This window comes from Vespa mandarinia, chromosome 1 (assembly GCF_050613455.1).
Source record: "Vespa mandarinia isolate Hongniang chromosome 1, ASM5061345v1, whole genome shotgun sequence".
NCBI classification, from domain to species: Eukaryota; Metazoa; Arthropoda; class Insecta; order Hymenoptera; family Vespidae; genus Vespa; species Vespa mandarinia.
In genome coordinates this window covers 3,404,516-3,422,500 of record NC_140810.1, presented here as the reverse complement: position 1 = coordinate 3,422,500, position 17,985 = coordinate 3,404,516, and the positions used below count along the sequence as shown (strand labels likewise).

At 28.3% G+C, this 17,985-nt stretch overlaps 4 protein-coding genes across 7 annotated transcripts; 3 read left to right on the top strand and 1 right to left on the bottom strand.

Annotated features, from left to right (window-relative positions):
• The first annotated feature begins 3,899 nt into the window (after nt 1-3,899).
• Nucleotides 3,900-7,400, top strand: Rlip (Ral interacting protein). Its single transcript, XM_035873619.2, has 9 exons — nt 3,900-4,056; nt 4,247-4,385; nt 4,768-5,018; nt 5,140-5,401; nt 5,477-5,657; nt 5,735-6,049; nt 6,140-6,500; nt 6,606-6,859; nt 6,954-7,400. Exons 1-9 carry the CDS (start codon nt 3,972-3,974, stop codon nt 7,053-7,055), a joined length of 1,950 nt encoding a protein of 649 aa, XP_035729512.2. The 5' UTR covers nt 3,900-3,971; the 3' UTR covers nt 7,056-7,400.
• Nucleotides 7,401-9,586: 2,186 nt separating this feature from the next.
• On the top strand, nt 9,587-12,613 carry Oscillin (glucosamine-6-phosphate isomerase Oscillin). Of its 4 annotated transcripts, none has more exons than XR_014981805.1 (6): nt 9,587-9,744; nt 10,536-10,690; nt 10,798-11,082; nt 11,173-11,531; nt 11,680-11,789; nt 12,291-12,613. XR_014981805.1 is itself a non-coding variant. In XM_085655050.1 (6 exons), the coding sequence occupies exons 2-5, from the start codon at nt 10,567-10,569 to the stop codon at nt 11,783-11,785; spliced, it is 678 nt and encodes a 225-aa protein (XP_085511176.1). In that variant the 5' UTR covers nt 9,587-9,744; nt 10,536-10,566; the 3' UTR covers nt 11,786-11,789; nt 12,291-12,606. The 4 variants fall into 4 exon arrangements, 3 of the variants coding, with proteins under 3 accessions (XP_085511176.1, XP_035729582.1, XP_035729581.1); XM_085655050.1 differs by having other exon boundaries at nt 10,966-11,082; nt 11,708-11,789; nt 12,291-12,606; XM_035873688.2 differs by having other exon boundaries at nt 9,588-9,744; nt 11,708-11,789; nt 12,291-12,604.
• Nucleotides 12,614-13,003: 390 nt separating this feature from the next.
• On the top strand, nt 13,004-15,400 carry LOC118444905 (uncharacterized). The gene is made up of 2 exons (XM_035873684.2): nt 13,004-13,840; nt 14,409-15,400. Exons 1-2 carry the CDS (start codon nt 13,342-13,344, stop codon nt 15,158-15,160), a joined length of 1,251 nt encoding a protein of 416 aa, XP_035729577.1. The 5' UTR covers nt 13,004-13,341; the 3' UTR covers nt 15,161-15,400.
• On the bottom strand, nt 15,305-17,706 carry Ns2 (nucleostemin 2). The gene has a single exon (XM_035873663.2). It carries the CDS (start codon nt 17,579-17,581, stop codon nt 15,401-15,403), a length of 2,181 nt encoding a protein of 726 aa, XP_035729556.1. The 5' UTR covers nt 17,582-17,706; the 3' UTR covers nt 15,305-15,400.
• Between the last annotated feature and the right edge of the window lie 279 nt (nt 17,707-17,985).

Below are 17,985 nucleotides of genomic sequence, written 5' to 3'. Positions count from 1 at the left end.
GAAGAGCTGCGAATTGGAAGAGGAAGGAAAAGGAAGAAGAACAGAAACAAAGAGAACAAAAAAGAAAAAAAAAAAAAGAAGAAATATGTTGTTGAATAAAATAGCAATAATCGAATCTCAGACTGAATTATAATTGAATATTATACCGCAATCTTTGTTGTCGCGACAGCGACGCGTGAGCGTGTTAATTATTATAAATACTGTTACAGTGTCTTGCTACATTTGGGGAGATTGAAATAAAATCTCGATGCTCGAAAAGGGAAGGATTTCATTTCGGTGCACGCGTGCTCGCATATTCCAGGCTTTGTTAGAGCGTCCACTTTCTTTTTTTTCTCTCACTTTTCTATTTTTTTGTTTTCTTTTTTCCTTTTCTCTTTTTCTTTCTTTCTTTTTTTTTTTTTTTGTTTTTAATTGATAAGCAAATAAAATCCATATATATACATATATATATATATATGTATGTATGTATGTATGTATATATGTAGTTTGCTTGCAAAATGCATTCGTTCCGAAGTTCCCTGACAGTTTGCTCGTACTTGAACGATTTATTTTTTACATATAAAGCTTTAAAGCCGCATTAATTTTCGATAATATAATTTCTTATTTCTTTTATGTCGTAAGAAGTAGAACGAAACTTCTTCCGAGCGAAAGAGTTTTTCAACTCTTAAAAGTATTAAAAATCCCAGGCAAGGGCGCAAGAAAAGTAATAGAAACTTTCTGGTGAAGCTAACTCGCGATTTTTTTGTCGCGGAATAACAAACGGTTTGCTTTTTTGCACGGAGAAAACAATCGGTCATCAGTGAAGGCAAATCGACTTCTCGTGCTTCGGCGCACCGTCGAATTTCCGGGCGTTGCGAAAAGCAACGACCGTCCAGCAGCGCCCTTTTTCTCACTTTTAAAGCTAAATTTATCGTTCGGCAGCCCTTCCTTTCTTTCCTTCCGCAGACCGGACACAAGAGAGAGAGAGAGAGAGAAAGAGAGAGGGAGAAAAAAAAAGAGGGAGAGAAAAAGAGAGAGAAACAGAGGGAAAGAGAGATAGAGAAAAATAGTGACCAATCGGAAAAGGGATACTTCTTTTTGATTTAAGGCTTTTCCTCTCTATTTTCCTTTCCTTTCCTCTCTCTACCATCCTCTCGTTTTCTCTCTCTCTCCCTCTCTTTTTCTCTCTCTCTCTCTCTCTCTCTCTCTCTCTCTCTGAGCAGTCAGACATACCTATTTTTCGCTGTGTACAGTTCTAAACGATACACAGACATAAATTCTTTCCGCTCAGTGGTGCGTGTTGAAATCGAAATTTAGAATGAGTTACATACGAACGAGAATAAATTTCTTGGGGAAACAGGATGACACAGAAGATAAAAAGAGAGAGAGAGAGAGAGAGAAAGAAAGAGAGAGAGTCTGTTGAAGCTGCAAAGAAAAGATAAATCGATTCTTATAGTTAGTTTCTTTTAACCGTATTCATCAATATATTGAAAATACTTCGAATGGAATTCATTTTTAAATGGTTTCGTTCTCGTCATCATTGAGATCATATGCGAATTGTATAACACACACACACACAGAGACGATGTTACGCATATTCGATTTAGTACCTGTTATGGATTTCATAGATGGACTTTCCTCCTTTTCATTCGAGTGAAACCAATGGAACCGCCATTGGAACGACGTTTCTCGGATTGAAAAATATCATCTGTCCTAGGCGCATTCTGAAAGACATTCAAGTAGACACATACCTGGTTGATCCTACTTATGGCCACAAGATGTGTTTCGTAGTCTTGTAAATGGAGCCGATTTAAATTGCATGTCAGCAAAACCGACCACTCGTGTGGCGAGATCTCGGAAGGATCTCGGAGGATTCTCGTATATACGAGAACAGAATTTTGAGAATTCCTACGATCCATTTCGAACGGATATTTTCGATTGAATTCGAGGTAAATAAAACTTATAAGACATATATTATGTAAATTTTTATTTTATTTATATTTCGTTAATTTACGAAAAATCAAAAAATGAAAAATAAAGAAATAAAAAAAAAAAGAAACATGTTCAAAAAAAAAAAAAAAAAAAAATACTTTTTCCTTAATTTTTTGACAATATAGTTATCGGAGATTTAGGCGAAAGTAAGATAAGAAGGATAAAGAGATTAAACGTCGAAAGTTTTGAGAAGTCTTCATCGATACTTCTTTAATCCTCTTACGGCTTATTGATTTTAGCATTATTCTCTTCTCGAACAAATGCGCCTACTTTAAACGTTGCACTCGAAGAATGAAATAAAGGTAAGACTAATCGTGTTAATATCGATTCTTGGACGTTCTCAAACGAGCTTCGCGATATTTCTTATAGATTAAATCATCATTATAGACGATTATTATCGTTTAATTTCTTTTTTCTTTTTTTTTTTTTTTTTTTTTTTTCTTTTCTTTTCTTTTCAAAAGATAACATAATAACGTAGAATATTTTGCAATAGGATAAAGTGTGAACGTTAAAAATGTGAATAATCATTGTTAAAACGATGCGTTACGAAAATGGGCCTTTGCTCAAGGCTTTTCACAAAAATACATATAAAACTTTCGGTTCACGGTTAAACTCGTAAAATCTACACGTTAAATCAATGTCAGTATAACGTTAAGGGTAACTTCGGTCGTTTATAATCATTTTACGGATACCACGAAAATTTATGGTCGGTTTCTTAAAAGGATACTGCATAGGCCGTGCACGTAAAAACGTTATCGCAATATTAAAGATACTTTCGGCCGGTAGACTCATGTCCAGGTTGTATCTGAATTTAAGATGTAATTAAATTTCACGAGGAAGCTTACTGCAAACTTTATTACTTTACAATACTTTTAGTATTTTTTCCTTTTTTTTTTTACTTTACTTTTTCTTTTCCGTTTCCTTTTTTCTTTTTTTTCAATGCATGAAACGCAGTTAATTATTATGCTTTGTCTTTGTCAATCATTTTGATGATATCGATTTTCAATCTCTCTCTCTCTCTCTCTCTCTCTCTCTCTCTCTCTCTCTCTCTCTCTCTTTCATCGCGTTTCATTAGATTTTCCTATTCGATTTTATAATATTTTAAAGTAAAACTTGAAAATATACATAACATATAATATAACGATATTAATTATTTCATATAACATGGAAAATTTCTCGGGAAAATTATCGTTAGATGCCTAAAACTTATGATTAATCTTTAGAAAACATTGGGTTGAAACAAACGACCTTCCAAGGGGAATTAATTCCAGCAAGAAACAGTCCCATAATCGTGATATATCGCGTCATTAGCAGTGTATAATAAGTTAGACATCCACTGACAAGAAGGTCTATATACTATTACACACTCGTATACACTCGTAGCCTTTCTTCAAGACATAAACACGAGAGGAAATACTTTTCGTTTATGGCCAAGACAAGCTGAGCTCGTTAAAGAAAATCGAATCGTAGTTTTCCAGCGGCAAACTTTTATTAGTACTATTCGCTCGATCTTTCTTTTAGACTCTTTCTCATCATTCGTAACAATCTAACAAGCATTTAAGAAGTTGGACGTGTGCGATTTTCGTTTTCCATTTCGAGGAAAAAAAATTTGTACGTGTAAAAAGTATTTAAGACTTTTTATGCGTCTGTCGAAGAAAAAAATATATCGAAGTTATTTGATATTGGATTCTAAAAAAAAAAAAAAAAAAAAAAAAAAGAAAAAGAAAGAAAGAAAAAAAAGATAAAAAAAAGAAAAGAAAAAAAAAGATAATACTTCCTTAAATATTTCTAATGATTTAACTTGAAAATATAACGTATACCTATGCAACTATATGTAATATAGATATTATTAATCGTTCCTTGATGAATAAAGGAAATTCAATTTGAATAATAATAATTCGATTGATCGAATCGATAGAGTTCACCGCTAACGAATAAGATTCGAGTATTCTCGAGTATCGCGTGTACGTTCGAGCGAAGTGTCAAACGGACAGAAAAGGATGGACTTCGAAAGTCCTGACGTTGAAAAAGAATTTCCAGGATTGTACGCCTCGGAATCGGCCAAGAAAAGTAACGAGAGTGATTGTACGTAATAATAATCATGACATTAATAATGTGAGACTTTTGTACGAAGAGTACGAAGAGGTTATGTATCTGTCATTTGATTCAATTACTGATTCCAAATAATCATTTTACATAACGTTCTTTCATCTCTCATAAAATATCTTTAATATTTAAAATATCGATCAATCTACATATTTCTTTTCGATTTCAGTCAGCGACGAAGGTGGTCACGAGAAACATTCAAAAAAAGAACTCCTCGGTGGTAAACGCAAAGAAAAAAAAGATCGGAAGGACAGAGGCTATGCCACATTAGAAGGTGAAAGTTCACCAGACGAGGATCAGGAAACAAAGTAATTTTGTCATCGTTGTAATCCATTCTCTATTGCCATAGAAGATAAATGTTATTGCGTTATAAATGTTATATGTTTGTACAATATTAATTTCTTACTGTTATCACATTTATTATAATTAGATTTTAAGGATTAGATCCCAAAATCATATCATTTAACTAAAAAGTTTGTTTTATTCTCGACATTGTTTGATCATTTAAAAATGGAGAATAATCTGATCTCAAGTTTTTGTGATTTAATATTATTTTTTATATTAGTTCTCATCTGTGGTGTAAATGTGTATTTCATTATTAGAGTTTTAATTCTATATGCACAAGCATAATAAAATTGTTCTCCTTATCAAATTTTTCTTCTACAATGTTATATTTAATATGTTTCATAGAAGTCCTTCAAAATCAAAAAAAACCAAAGCTTTTAAATTTCCTTCAAAGAAAGAAAAACGTGAGAAATCTAGAGAGAAGGAGGCAAAGGAAAAAGATGTTGAAAAGGAGAAAGATAAAAAAAAGAAAGATAAAGATGATAAAGATGCAGAGAAGGATAAACGTAAAGACAAAGATAAAGATAAATCAAAGCAAAAGTTAAAAGATAGAAAGAAGGGAAAACATACTGGTGAAGAGGGTTTAGATATTGGCGGTAAAATATGTCTTTTTAATTATTATGCTTTATCTTTGTTTAAAATATACCAAGTAATATCAATGAAAAATTAATATATACATACATACATACATATATATATATATTTCATTTGTATCAGAGGAGCAACCAATTTTTGGAGTCAGTTTAAGTCTTGCAGTTGAAAGAAGCCGATGTCATGATGGAATTGAATTACCATTAGTTATACGCGATTGTATTGACTATGTTGAGGAACATGGTATGAATATAGAATGCCTGTATAAAATCCCTGGAGTAAAATCTAAAATTCAAAATTTAAAGAAACTTTATAATCAGCGAGAAACTGTAAATATATCAGAATTTGAACCTACGGTAGCTACAAGCTTATTGGTACTTTTTCTTAGGTTTGTATATCAAAATTTTATTTTACATATTGTTTCAAGTTCCGATATCCCAAAACTCACATAATGGCGATCCAGAGAATTGCCAGAGCCTGTTTTAGAGAATAGTGAGACAATATCAAGATTTGAACAAGCTGCATCAACAAAAGAAATTGCTCAACGGGAGTCACAACTACTTCAATTAACACATCAATTACCAAAATGCAATAGAACTCTTCTCGCATGGGTTACTCTACATTTAGATCATGTTGCAGCCCGTGTACGTTATATGACAATTGAAAATCACGACATTAATAGATCTGATATAAATAGACTAAAAGGTTGTTTTTATTTTAGGAAAAAACTACTAAAATGAATGCCCAGACAATATCCATGACATTAAGTCCAGTTTTACAAATGAGTCACAGGTTATTATCTGCCTTACTTTTCCATTGCAAAGCACTTTTCCCTGATGTACAATTAAAAAAGTACATTCCACCACTTTCGTCTGGTAGTACGAATTTACCAGAAACTGTAGAAAGTATAGCTGCTGAATTAGCAAAGCAAGAATCATTATTGTCACAAATTCATATGCAAATGAATGCAGGCTTTGTTACAAAATCAAAAGAAGAAGAATTATGGGAAGTACAACGTATGATAACGCAATTAAAGGTAAAATTTCCCGATTAAAAAGTAAATTGTTTAAAAGTAGTTATAATGAAGAAGGATTTAATTTTTAATTATTACCAAATATATCGATAGAGAAAATATAAAACAGTTCAGAAACTTGAAGGCACAGCACAAAAAAGTTTGGACGAAGAAGTAAAATCTAGTGATGAGAATTCCATAGATCCAAATTTACAAAAAACCAAAGTTATTGAAAAAGAAACTGGATTTTTAAAAGTGGAAGGACTGAAGTCGTCTAACTCGATTGTAAAAAAAAATAATCTACACCACAATGTAGAAGAAATTAAGGATAAGTGTCCAACTTGTACAGGATCGAATACGAGTATTATACAAAATGAAAGAAAAATAAATTCTCAAGAATTAGATGTGGTAGATTCTACTGAATCATCTGTTATGATTCAAAATAAAGAACAAGAATCTAAAGGAGATAACACTGGTATATTAAATATATATATATATATATTTTTTTTTTTAACAATTTTTCATATAATTACAACACATTTATATATTATAAGAGATTTAATAGAAGTGTTAATTATAGAATCTGAAGCAGAGGATGCCATAGCTAAATTAAGAGAAAATTTAATTTATGAAGAGTTATTAGATATGCAAGCATTGTTGAAATCTCGTATTACTCAAGAAAAAAGTGAAATTAAACGACTGAAAGAAATGCTTCTTATGATAACAGAACGAGAGCCAGATAAAAAACCAAAACCAAAAGAAAGAGTTCATTCTCCAAATGAAGCTGAGATAACAGCTATGATACAATTAGCCAAAGAAAATCAATTATTAGAGGTATTTTCATAAAATATCTTTTTTATTGCAAATTTTATTTTCTATTACTTTATTATATTTCAACTAAATGTAATTTTATATTTTATTTATATAGAAAAAAATGACAACTTTAATACGTAGCATTATTGAAGAAAAGGATGCTTGTGTGGAATTGCGTGTCCAAATAGCAATACATCAATTAATGGCAAAGACTTGACCTTAAAACCATAATTGGTTCCTTAGTGTTATAATGATGACATGACAAAAATATTTGAATGAATATTACGTTTTGCACAAAAAAAAAGAATATATAGTTTATAACATGTTATAATTCCTATACTCCTCATAAGTCTATATTCTATTATTCTTCAAAACAATAAGAGGGTAAATGCTTTATATTCTCCATTAAGACCCTTCAGTATTTTACAATTTGAGAATACATTATTCTATTATTGCACAGAATGTCTTACAATTGTGTTTAATTATGATGATATCATTCCAATAAAGAATGACTGATTATCAATAGAATAGAAATGATTACGTAAGATCAACAAATATATTGAACTTTCAATTTTTAATAAATATACAAGAAATTATTAAAATCTAATTAAAGATATTTTGTTTTTGAATATTTATTTATCTCTTATGATTCGCTATACAAGTATCATGTATAATGTTATCAAAAACATGAAAATAAATGTAAAAGCAAATATTTAAAATAAAAATAATTATTGATATTATTTTACCTATCATATGTATTTAATTTACAATAGTTAATAGAAAAGTTATTTTTTTTGAAAAAAAAATCGTATCAAAAAATGATGTTCCTTTAAGAATAATAATTTATGCATTCAAGAATAAAGTTTTTTTTTTTTTTAAATTCGAAAATGTCATAGTTTTTTGCTTAAGCCTTCATCTTTAAAACGAAATATTGTTCATCAAAATCGGTCAAGAATTACAACCGGACTTGCCGTTGATGTAAATACGATTTTCGTCAATTTTTCCTGACACAAAATTACGTATAGTGGCGCCCCTTTGAATTTTGCGGCAAAAGAGAAGAAACTCGTACCATGCCAATTGGATTTAAATATAATGCCTTGAATGAATATGTTCGTAACGTTGAGTAACGATTATCTGATTGTTTGTATAAGTAGATAGCTAATGCTCAGATTTTTTTAATCTTTCCAAGCGTAAAAAAATATGTTTTACGATGCTTGCACGGCCAAGTTGCGATAACATAGTCGGTCAATCTTTCGACAAATGATAAAAATAAAAAAACATTTATGTTCAATGTCACAAAGATTCTGACGCGTGATAAATTTATAATAATTTTATTTAAAAATTTTAATAGTTAAAAATTTTCGTATTGGAATAGATGGCCTTGAGAGTAGCTTTGGGTGGGTCTCCTTCTTTCAATAGGGGAAAAATTGAGTTCAATTTTGGTACTATAATTTTGATCGAGTAGAGCGATATTCAATGTGTCCATCTTTTTTCTATCATATTTCTTATCTTTCTATTTTTCTTTTCCTAGGGATCATCGAAAGATCATCGAAATATCACGAAGGAATAAAATTCACCATTGATTTTTACGCGAGTATACGAGAAAGATAAGGAGAACACATGAGCGCGTGTTAGAGGGCACAAGTGTGCATTTTCGCAGGTGCGATTAAAAGTCCTATCGAAGACTTTTCGTTTTATTTGCTCGAAAATTCAATTAGATTATCTCACAAATGTGGATTTTAGAATAGGATCACCGTTAACCCATGAGTCTCCAGATGCAGCAACTTTCACCTAGTGAGACCTGGACCCAATAGTAATTGCGATATATTGAAATCTAATTATAAATCACACAATGCAAGTACTATCGGACGAATGATTGTATATTTTAAGACTTTTCCAAAATCTTTTCTTTCTAATACTAATTAAACGTTAAAAGTATTTATATTTTCCATTGTCAATCATATTTCAACAGATAAATAAATTGGATATAATAAAATTCTATGGAGAAATATGAAATATATAAATTTGCGATTAAAATTAAGATTTTTGCCGATCATTTTTATTTGATCAAAAATAATAATTAAATTATATATTTATATATTGTATATTATTATTATAAAAATAAAACATTAGATATAGACTAACCATAAAGTAAAATTCCCCTCTTATTCTACTATTTTGTTTTTCTTTCTTTTGTGATTTCTCCTGCAGAAGTAATTCTCTTTATCTTGTATCATTATTAATACCATTATATATTATATATAATATAATAATATAATAATATAATAATATAATAATATAATAATAAGAATAATGATAAGAAGAGGAAATAGAAAAAAAGAAATATATATATATATATATTATATTAAATAGTATTTGATATATTATATAAGTATATAATAATTTTCATATGAATTATATTTATTCATTCTATATGCATTTATATCGTAAAATAAATGTGTACCGGCATTTCCTCGTATCTGTCAGATCTAATTAACTATCTACTAAACTATCTTTTTTAATCAACACTAACCCAATTGTTAGAGAGGTTTATAACATGTATAAGCTTATAGACTGATACGATAAACGCATGGTAAAGACCATATTCCTTGGTTGCATTTGTAGTTCATATTTTGTCCATACCTGTCGCTGAAGTCACATAAGCTTTGACGAAGATAATGAACTACCATAATGAAAAGTTCATGTATATATATATATATGTTATATGATATATATATATATATTTGCATTACGATGCTCGACCAATCCTCTTGTAATATTTTGCAAGTGTAGTAGGATTTTATTTTATCACGTCTATCAGCTGATTAATAGTGTATCTTTTTAGTGATTTACGACTGGCAAACTGTAGAAAAGCATAAAGTTAGTAGAAAGAACGTATAACAAAGGTAAATATAAATTTTTATATTTTCAAAATCAATTTAACACATTTTATAACTATTTATTTATAAATTTAACAATAAAATATCGTTATCAACAAAGTATCATACTAATCGATATAATTTTAAATAGATTATTAGTTGATCTCTAAAAAGATTATATTTATATTTATATATATAAATATACATAGAATAATATATGCATATAAAAACAAAATACGTATCTTAATCTAAATGTAATATTATTGAATTATTTATAGATATATAATATACTGTTCTTTAAACTTCTTTTTAAACAAATCAATCTAAAAAGATATCTATATACGAACGTCATTGTTTATATTTAAAAAGTTAAATTTCTTTCTGATATCCAAAATCTTATAGAATTTATCAAATTTGAGATATAAAAGTATGTGTTTTATAATCTAATTAAGATAAGAAGCCATTGTCATATTGTTATCACTGACATGCCCATAAATTTACATTATATCACATTAAATATATCTTACATTAAGTATATATTATATTAAGTATATATTATTCATTATGGTAATCTTTGTCCTTTTAATCATTTGTTTTTTTTTTGTTGTATCTTAATATCTCATTTTTTTTTAAGTATAGAAAACAAATGATAACACAATGTATATATATATATATATATATATATATATATATATATATATTTGTACATGCTATTATTTAATTTATTGTTACAATATATAAATAACTATATATATATATATATATGTAAAAAAAATAATAGTAATAATAATAATAATATTATTATTTATATACTGCAGTGATCACCTGTATAACCTATAAGGAATTACAATGCGTTTAGTAATTTGTGATACAGTAGACTATGTCTCTGAATGGTCTGCAAGATATGTTTTAAAAAGAATTAAAGATTTTGAACCAAATGAAAACAAATATTTTGTTCTTGGTCTTCCTACAGGTAATTGTTTTATTTATTATTATTCTTTTTTTTTTTTTTTTTTACTTCTGATGTATATTTATTTTTTATTTATAATTTTTACTATTTATGTATATATACAAATATAGGTGGTACTCCTCTGGGAATGTATAAGAAATTAATAGAATATTATAAAGCTGGAAAAATTTCTTTTAAATATGTCAAGACATTTAATATGGATGAATATGTTGATTTACCAAGAGATCATCCAGAATCATATCATTATTATATGTATAATAATTTTTTTAAACATATAGATATTAATCCTCAAAATGTTCATATTCTTGATGGAAATGCACCCGATCTTGTAAAAGAATGCGATGATTTCGAAAAAAAAATTAAGGAAGCTGGTGGAATTGAACTTTTTATTGGAGGTATATTTTTTTAAATAAATTTTTGTACTCATATATAAACGTCATTATTATGTAAAATAAATTCTTAAAAAGTATAATATTTATATATAGGTATTGGACCAGACGGCCATATAGCCTTTAATGAACCAGGTTCTTCATTAGCATCTCGTACTAGAGTTAAAACTTTAGCGCAAGATACATTGGAAGCAAATGCTAGATTTTTTGGAAATGATATTTCCAAAGTTCCTAAACAAGCCTTAACTGTTGGCGTTGGCACTGTCATGGATTCAAAAGAAGTAATGATACTCATTACTGGATCTCATAAAGCATTTGCTCTGTATAAAGCAATAGAGGAAGGAGTTAATCATATGTGGACAGTGTCAGCATTTCAACAACATCCACGTACATTAATTATATGCGATGAAGATGCAACTTTGGAATTGCGTGTAAAAACAGTAAAATACTTTAAGGTATACGCATATATAGAAAGTTGCTTTTCAAATGAACTTTGTAGTTTAGAATTATTTTTGTCATATAAACGTTTCAATATTTCACTACATTATTTCACACACAATTGTTGATTTTACTCATTGCACCTCCATTTCATTATATAACTAGTTTGGCATTCAATTTGTGTGCTATCCAGGGTCTCAGTGCTGTACATCGTAAATTGATCGAAGAAGATGGACATACCATACCACGTCGTTCAATAAGTGACAGTTAAAACGGTAGTTATTCCCGTACTCTCTTCATTTGCAAATTATTATTAATATATAATTTCTATGCAATATTTCTTGCTTAAATATCTTTTATATAAAGTGGTCATTCAATGGTGCAAATTATTGCTGATTTTTAACATAAAATGCTTTTTATTACTACCTTTATTAATCCTCGGAAATAACATCTGCCAAACCTGTTGCTTATTCTAACTCAAAAATCTCTCCTACATGCTTCATAGTGATATCATTTAATGTATATACTATCATTAAAAATAATTGTTATATGCATACAAATTTCAGCTTAATTTAGAAGAAGAAGAAATATTATTATTTTACGTTTCCTTGTGTAATTTTCATATTGATTAAGTCTATTCAACTTTATGTTAATAGAATCTTTTGCTTTATTTTACACCATAAAGGAGCTTACAACAAGGGAGCTGCTTTTCCTGGGACATCTTGGATATAATTAATCTATTGCTTTAACTTTTAATAGCACTTTTATTATTACAGAATTTATGGGATATCCATAGCAAGTTGATAGAAGAATCAAACCATGGATTACGTTGATCCAATAACCGATACCTGTGTAATGTAAAAGACTTCATGTGTGAAAAGGACTCGAAAATATTGATCTGAAATTTCAGTTCAGACTGCCATGGTAAAATATTTTTGTGATAAACAATGCTGTATCATAACTGTTTACTTATGTATTACTGTTTTATATATATATATGTGTGTATATATATATATACATATACATATATATATATATACATATATATGCACATATTATATATAAGTATATGTGCACACATCTATATGCATACATATATACATATATGTGTATAAGTAGAATTTCAAATTGTACAAAAGTGCAATATTTTTATACTGTTAATACCCATTTTTCATAAAATAAATTTATCCTTTTATCACATTGTCAAATATATGTATTTATCGATTGTTAAAAAATTCTTGACGATGCAAGAATGAATCATCAGAATCAGGATATATATATATATATCTTTTTCTTTGTTTTTTTTTTTCTTCATTATTACGTAAATACGAGAAAATAAAATATTTATTATCACGGTTTTGATAATAAATTGATCAAGAAAAAAAATTTCCTTCATATATATTTCAATATTGAAGATATTGAAATTAGAAAATGTTTTTTTCATTAAAAAATGATTACATCATTATGAACATATTCTACTCTACGAATGACGTAAAGTAGGACGAATGGGAGTATCAAATAGAGAAGTGGTTATATCGCTCGAGAAAAGTAGATAAAAGATTTAGTCTCGACCAACAGATCATTTGTCTCGGATCGTTCGACAGAGATCTGTATAAACGTAATTTCTTTTTATATGTGACAGTAATAATTTTTTCGTGTTATAATATCAAGATAATATTCAAGTTTAAGAAAAATTATAAGTGGAATTATTTTTTCAATATATTAATTTTAATAGACGTCTTCCTATTACATTAGATAAAATAAGATTACGATCAAAATTGTTTTCCCTTTTTTTTTTTTTTTTTTTTTCTATTTTGTTACGTTTGAATGACCATGGAGACAGAACAAAAAGAACAAATTGAAATAAAAGAAATAACTTTATACCAATTGGAACCATTATTACGATCAATGTTAGGTAATGAATTGATCGTTGAAAATTACACGAGCAGCACATTTTTACCGCCTGGAGAGAATTACGGTAGTACTATTTTAGCTATCGATGCTGTAATAAAACGAGAAAAGAATGCCGAAATAGAAAATCTTCATATGATTGCAAAAATGGCACCGCCGACCGAATTCCAAAGACGAGTATTTAATAGTCCATTTACGTTTAAAAAGGAAATATTTATGTATGAACATTTACTACCATATTATAGGCTTATGGAAAAAGAATTTGGTGTTGATGAAAATGAATTATTTGACGTTATACCTAAATATTACGGTTCCCGTTTATCTCTCGATCCAGAAAAAGATTTTGATGACAATGCCGTTATTTTATTAGAGAATCTTAAAATACGTGATTATTATACTGGTAAAAGAGAAATAGGTAAATATATAATTTTTGAATTATTTATGAACATAAAGATTATATATATATATAATACATAAATATATTTATATAAATGTAGATCACGATCATTCTTTTATTATGTTTCACATAAAAAAAAAAAAAAAAAAAGAAAAAGAAAAAATAATTACAACGAAAAATAATTGTTTTCTAAAAATTCTGTTAATTCGAATGATAATTTTGTATGATACAGTTTTTATTTAAAAAAAAAAAAGAAAAACGATAAATAAAAGTAAAATGTAAGGGTCAAGTTCAAAATATTTTATCTGCATAAGAATGATCGCGATAATAATTTCTTATCGCATAATTCATGATATCATTTATATCACTCATTTTATCTTATAAAATAAATTTAAAAATGCTTTTTATTATCATGTATAATCCCGGTTACAAAAAAAAGAAAAAAAGAAAAAAAAAAAGGAAAAAAAGAAAAAAAAAAGGAAAAAAAGAAAAAAAAAAAGAAAAAAAAACAGAAAAAGAACAAAAAATTCAAATAATATTCTTCATTTATCTTTTTTTTCTCTCTCTCTTTATTTCTAAAATATAGGCGTCGATTTAGATCATTCTAAACTAGCCGTGCGTGCAATGGCTAGATTTCATGCCCTTGGAATCGCAATGAAGCATAACAAGCCTGATGAGTATAATATAATCCGGGAAGCTTCTAAATGTCCTGAACTTATAAAAGACGGATTTACAGAGTTTTACATACCTATATTAAAAAAACTCGAAGAAAATCCAGCTACGAGAATTTATTATGATAGATGTGCAGTAATATTAAAGGATTTAACATTTTTTGAAGAATGGTTAGCTGAACCAGAAGGAGAATGGGGAACGATAGTTCATAAAGATTTTTGGGTAAACAATATGATGTTTCATCGTGATCAAAATGGTCACGTGGACGATGTGAAATTTATCGATTTTCAAAATTACATGTATTCAAATCCGGTAGGCGAATTATTGTTTTTTTTACATTCAAGTACAGACGATAATGTTCGAAAAAATAATCTCGATGAACTCACAGATTTATATTATGAAATTTTCATTTCTATATTATTAAAAATGAAGTGCGATATTAAACCTTTCGATCGTAAAACTTTTAACGAGCAATTTCTATTAGTCTGCAAGATTGAATTTATACATTTATGTTTTATGATAAAGATGCTTACAATTGATGTTGATAAAACCAATTTGAACAATTCTACTATTGAAACAGTAATGACAAGCTATGAAGGTAACGAAATGTTTACAAAAAGATTACAAAGTCTAGTATTATATTTTGCCGAACATAATTGGATTTAGAAAAAATTTCTCTATTTTTATTAATGATGGCTCAGTTCATGATTTTAATCGTATTCTTCTCAGGTTTTTTGTTTATTTTCTATCGTAAAACTATTATTTTACGAAACGACATATAATTCATTTATATATAGTAAAGTATTATATACAATTTTAATTAAAATATGTCTAATATTTATATAAAAAGAAGTATTTAATATTATATTACAAATGTACAATAAATAAAAATAGTATTAATTTTTATTATTTTCTTTTTATTTTTGGAACTTTTCTATTTCTATTTCTATTCTTTACATTTGTAACTTCATAAAAGTTGCTTCCTATTTTCTTTCTCTTGTTAGCTCTTTCTATTGCTCTACGTTGTTTACTTGTTAATTTTTTATTATCCTCATTATTCTGTTTTCCCTTTTTAGATGATACCGTAAATGTACCACTACTTGAAAATGTTTTCGAATTGATCATTTCACTATCACTGGAATCATAATCATTTTCCACAACATCAAATACACTTTGCATTAGATTATCTTTTTCTATAGGTATTTTAATTTCATCCTCTGAATTATTTGGATTTCTTTCATCTTCGGAACAATTGCCATTTCTTTCATTAATATTATCTTCGGGAATACTATTTGTTGTATTTATTGTTATTTCATTATTTTCTTTATTATTATCTTCCTCAGGATCTGTTTTTTGTGATTCGTTTAATGTATCAGTTATGTCACTGACATTTGGCAAAGAAGATTCAACATCTATCTCATTGTCGGTACAATTTAATTGTTCTAATTCACTTTGACTATAACAAATATCCTTTATATCATCACCAGAGTATGGCAATCCTACTTTAATTTTTCTAAAATCTTGTAATACATTCAATTGTACTTTTGCTGAGTCTTTTGATGAAATACTTTGATCTTCTTGTTGATCTGTTTCAATCACAGTGTTCTTATCATTTTCAATGAGAACATTCTCTTTTTCTGTTGTTACAGATTTAGGTAATGGATCTTCAAAACCAGATGGTGCAACATAAAATGGCAATTTACCACGTTGCCAATCATTAAGAACCATACGTGCTGTTATCGTTATATCTGGTTCTCCTTTTTTCAAAAGTTTTCCACTTTTACGTGCTAATTTTTCCAAAAAATCAATGTGATCTGTCCAACCTTCGATCTTGTACGTTTTACATAAATATTCAGCTTTTACTCTTTCCAAAACTGAACTTACATAATCTTCTGGATTTTGAACGAGTTCAACTCTCACTACACCTTTTAAAACTTTTTCTGTATCAGTCTCTTTAGATGGATAAACTACACCTGGACAATCTATAAGATATATACGACGCATCAAAGTTATATATTGCCATACTTTTGTTTCCCCTGCTATTGGTGCTACTTTACAAACCTTTTTGGATCTTAATGTATTTATGATAGAACTTTTCCCAGTATTTGGATATCCAATAAAACCTACACTAATTTGTTTTTTGTCTATGTGTAATTTTGCAAATTGGCGCAATAAATTAATAAGGGAACCTTTACCAAATGGATGAGTTAAAGATGCATGAAATGCTATTGTTGGATATTCTGAGCTTAGTATAGCAACCCATCTTTGCGTCACCCAAGTTGGAACAAGATCTACTTTATTTAAAATGAACATTAAATGTTTATGCGCCTTTTCAGTTTTTAGATATTTTTCTACAGGTGGAGATCTAGTTCCCATAGGATCTCTTGCATCTAATACTTGTAATACTACATCAGAAGAATCAATAACTTTATATAATTCATTCCAAATTCTCTTGCTTTGTCCTGCCGCCATTACCCAATCTCTTTGCATATCACGCATTCCTGTATCTTCTCGAATTAAATCATAATCTTTGGAATCCTTTTCCTTATCATATGTTTCTTCTTTCTCTTCTGCCAATTTTTGCAATTCATCATAAGTTGCAATAGCCAAGTTTGGTCGTTTTCTTATTTTTTTTGGACCGAATACACTTTCAAAACTTTCTGTATCTAATAAATGTACTCTCGCATTAATGGCCTTTTGTTGAAGTAAAGTTACTGGTAATTGTGTAGGTTTCATTACTACTTTGTAAGGATCGTTCATAGCTGCTCCTAATTCGTTTTGAAATTTTTGAAGTGCATTTTGTGATATTACTCTTGAATTGCCAAACCATCTTTGAGAAGGTTCAACGCGAGACATAGTCCCTGGTGCATGCCAACCTTGAAATGGTGCTGGACTAATAATCTTACCTACACGATTACGTTTAGGTCTTTGATTACGATACATTTGCAATCTTTTTATAGTTGCTTTTGTTCTGATTTTTGCTACACCTTTTAACCCTTCTGTTGGTCTCTCAGGGTTCATACTATGTCCAGAACGATTAAAACCTTCTTTCCGAGGAGGTCTATTATCTGCTCGTGATTTTGCCATTTTAATGATTAAAATTATAACACTTTTACTTTAATATTAAATGTAAAAATATTTAAGTAATTTTCAAGGATCGTTGTACGATCTAAATACCCACGTGTATGTCGACCATATTTGATTATAACGCACTCTAGTGTTCTATTTATATAACTACTCTGATAAATTTTCATATATATATATATATATATATATTTTCTTTTTTTATTGTTTCATTCATTATTTGAAAATAATAAATATTCTTTAATGATCAATAATCATTATACAGATCATTATGTAAAATATTAAAGCAAATATTTATTATAGAAAAGACAAGAAGATCAATGATAAAATCATGGAAATGATTTAACGTATTAACCAATTAAATTGTTGTATTTATTGAAATTTTGTAAACGAGTATTACTTTCAAC

Coding starts and splice junctions, on each gene's coding strand:
- Rlip (XM_035873619.2), top strand. CDS start 3,972: ATGGACTTCGAAAGTCCTGACGTTGAAAAAGAATTTCCAGGATTGTAC. Junction 5,402..5,476: donor TTATTGGTACTTTTTCTTAG/GTTTGTATATCA, acceptor ATGGCGATCCAG/AGAATTGCCAGAGCCTGTTT. Junction 6,860..6,953: donor AAGAAAATCAATTATTAGAG/GTATTTTCATAA, acceptor TTATTTATATAG/AAAAAAATGACAACTTTAAT.
- Oscillin (XM_035873688.2), top strand. CDS start 10,567: ATGCGTTTAGTAATTTGTGATACAGTAGACTATGTCTCTGAATGGTCT. Junction 10,691..10,797: donor TGTTCTTGGTCTTCCTACAG/GTAATTGTTTTA, acceptor ATACAAATATAG/GTGGTACTCCTCTGGGAATG. Junction 11,083..11,172: donor AATTGAACTTTTTATTGGAG/GTATATTTTTTT, acceptor ATTTATATATAG/GTATTGGACCAGACGGCCAT.
- LOC118444905 (XM_035873684.2), top strand. CDS start 13,342: ATGACCATGGAGACAGAACAAAAAGAACAAATTGAAATAAAAGAAATA. Junction 13,841..14,408: donor TACTGGTAAAAGAGAAATAG/GTAAATATATAA, acceptor TCTAAAATATAG/GCGTCGATTTAGATCATTCT.
- Ns2 (XM_035873663.2), bottom strand. CDS start 17,581: ATGGCAAAATCACGAGCAGATAATAGACCTCCTCGGAAAGAAGGTTTT.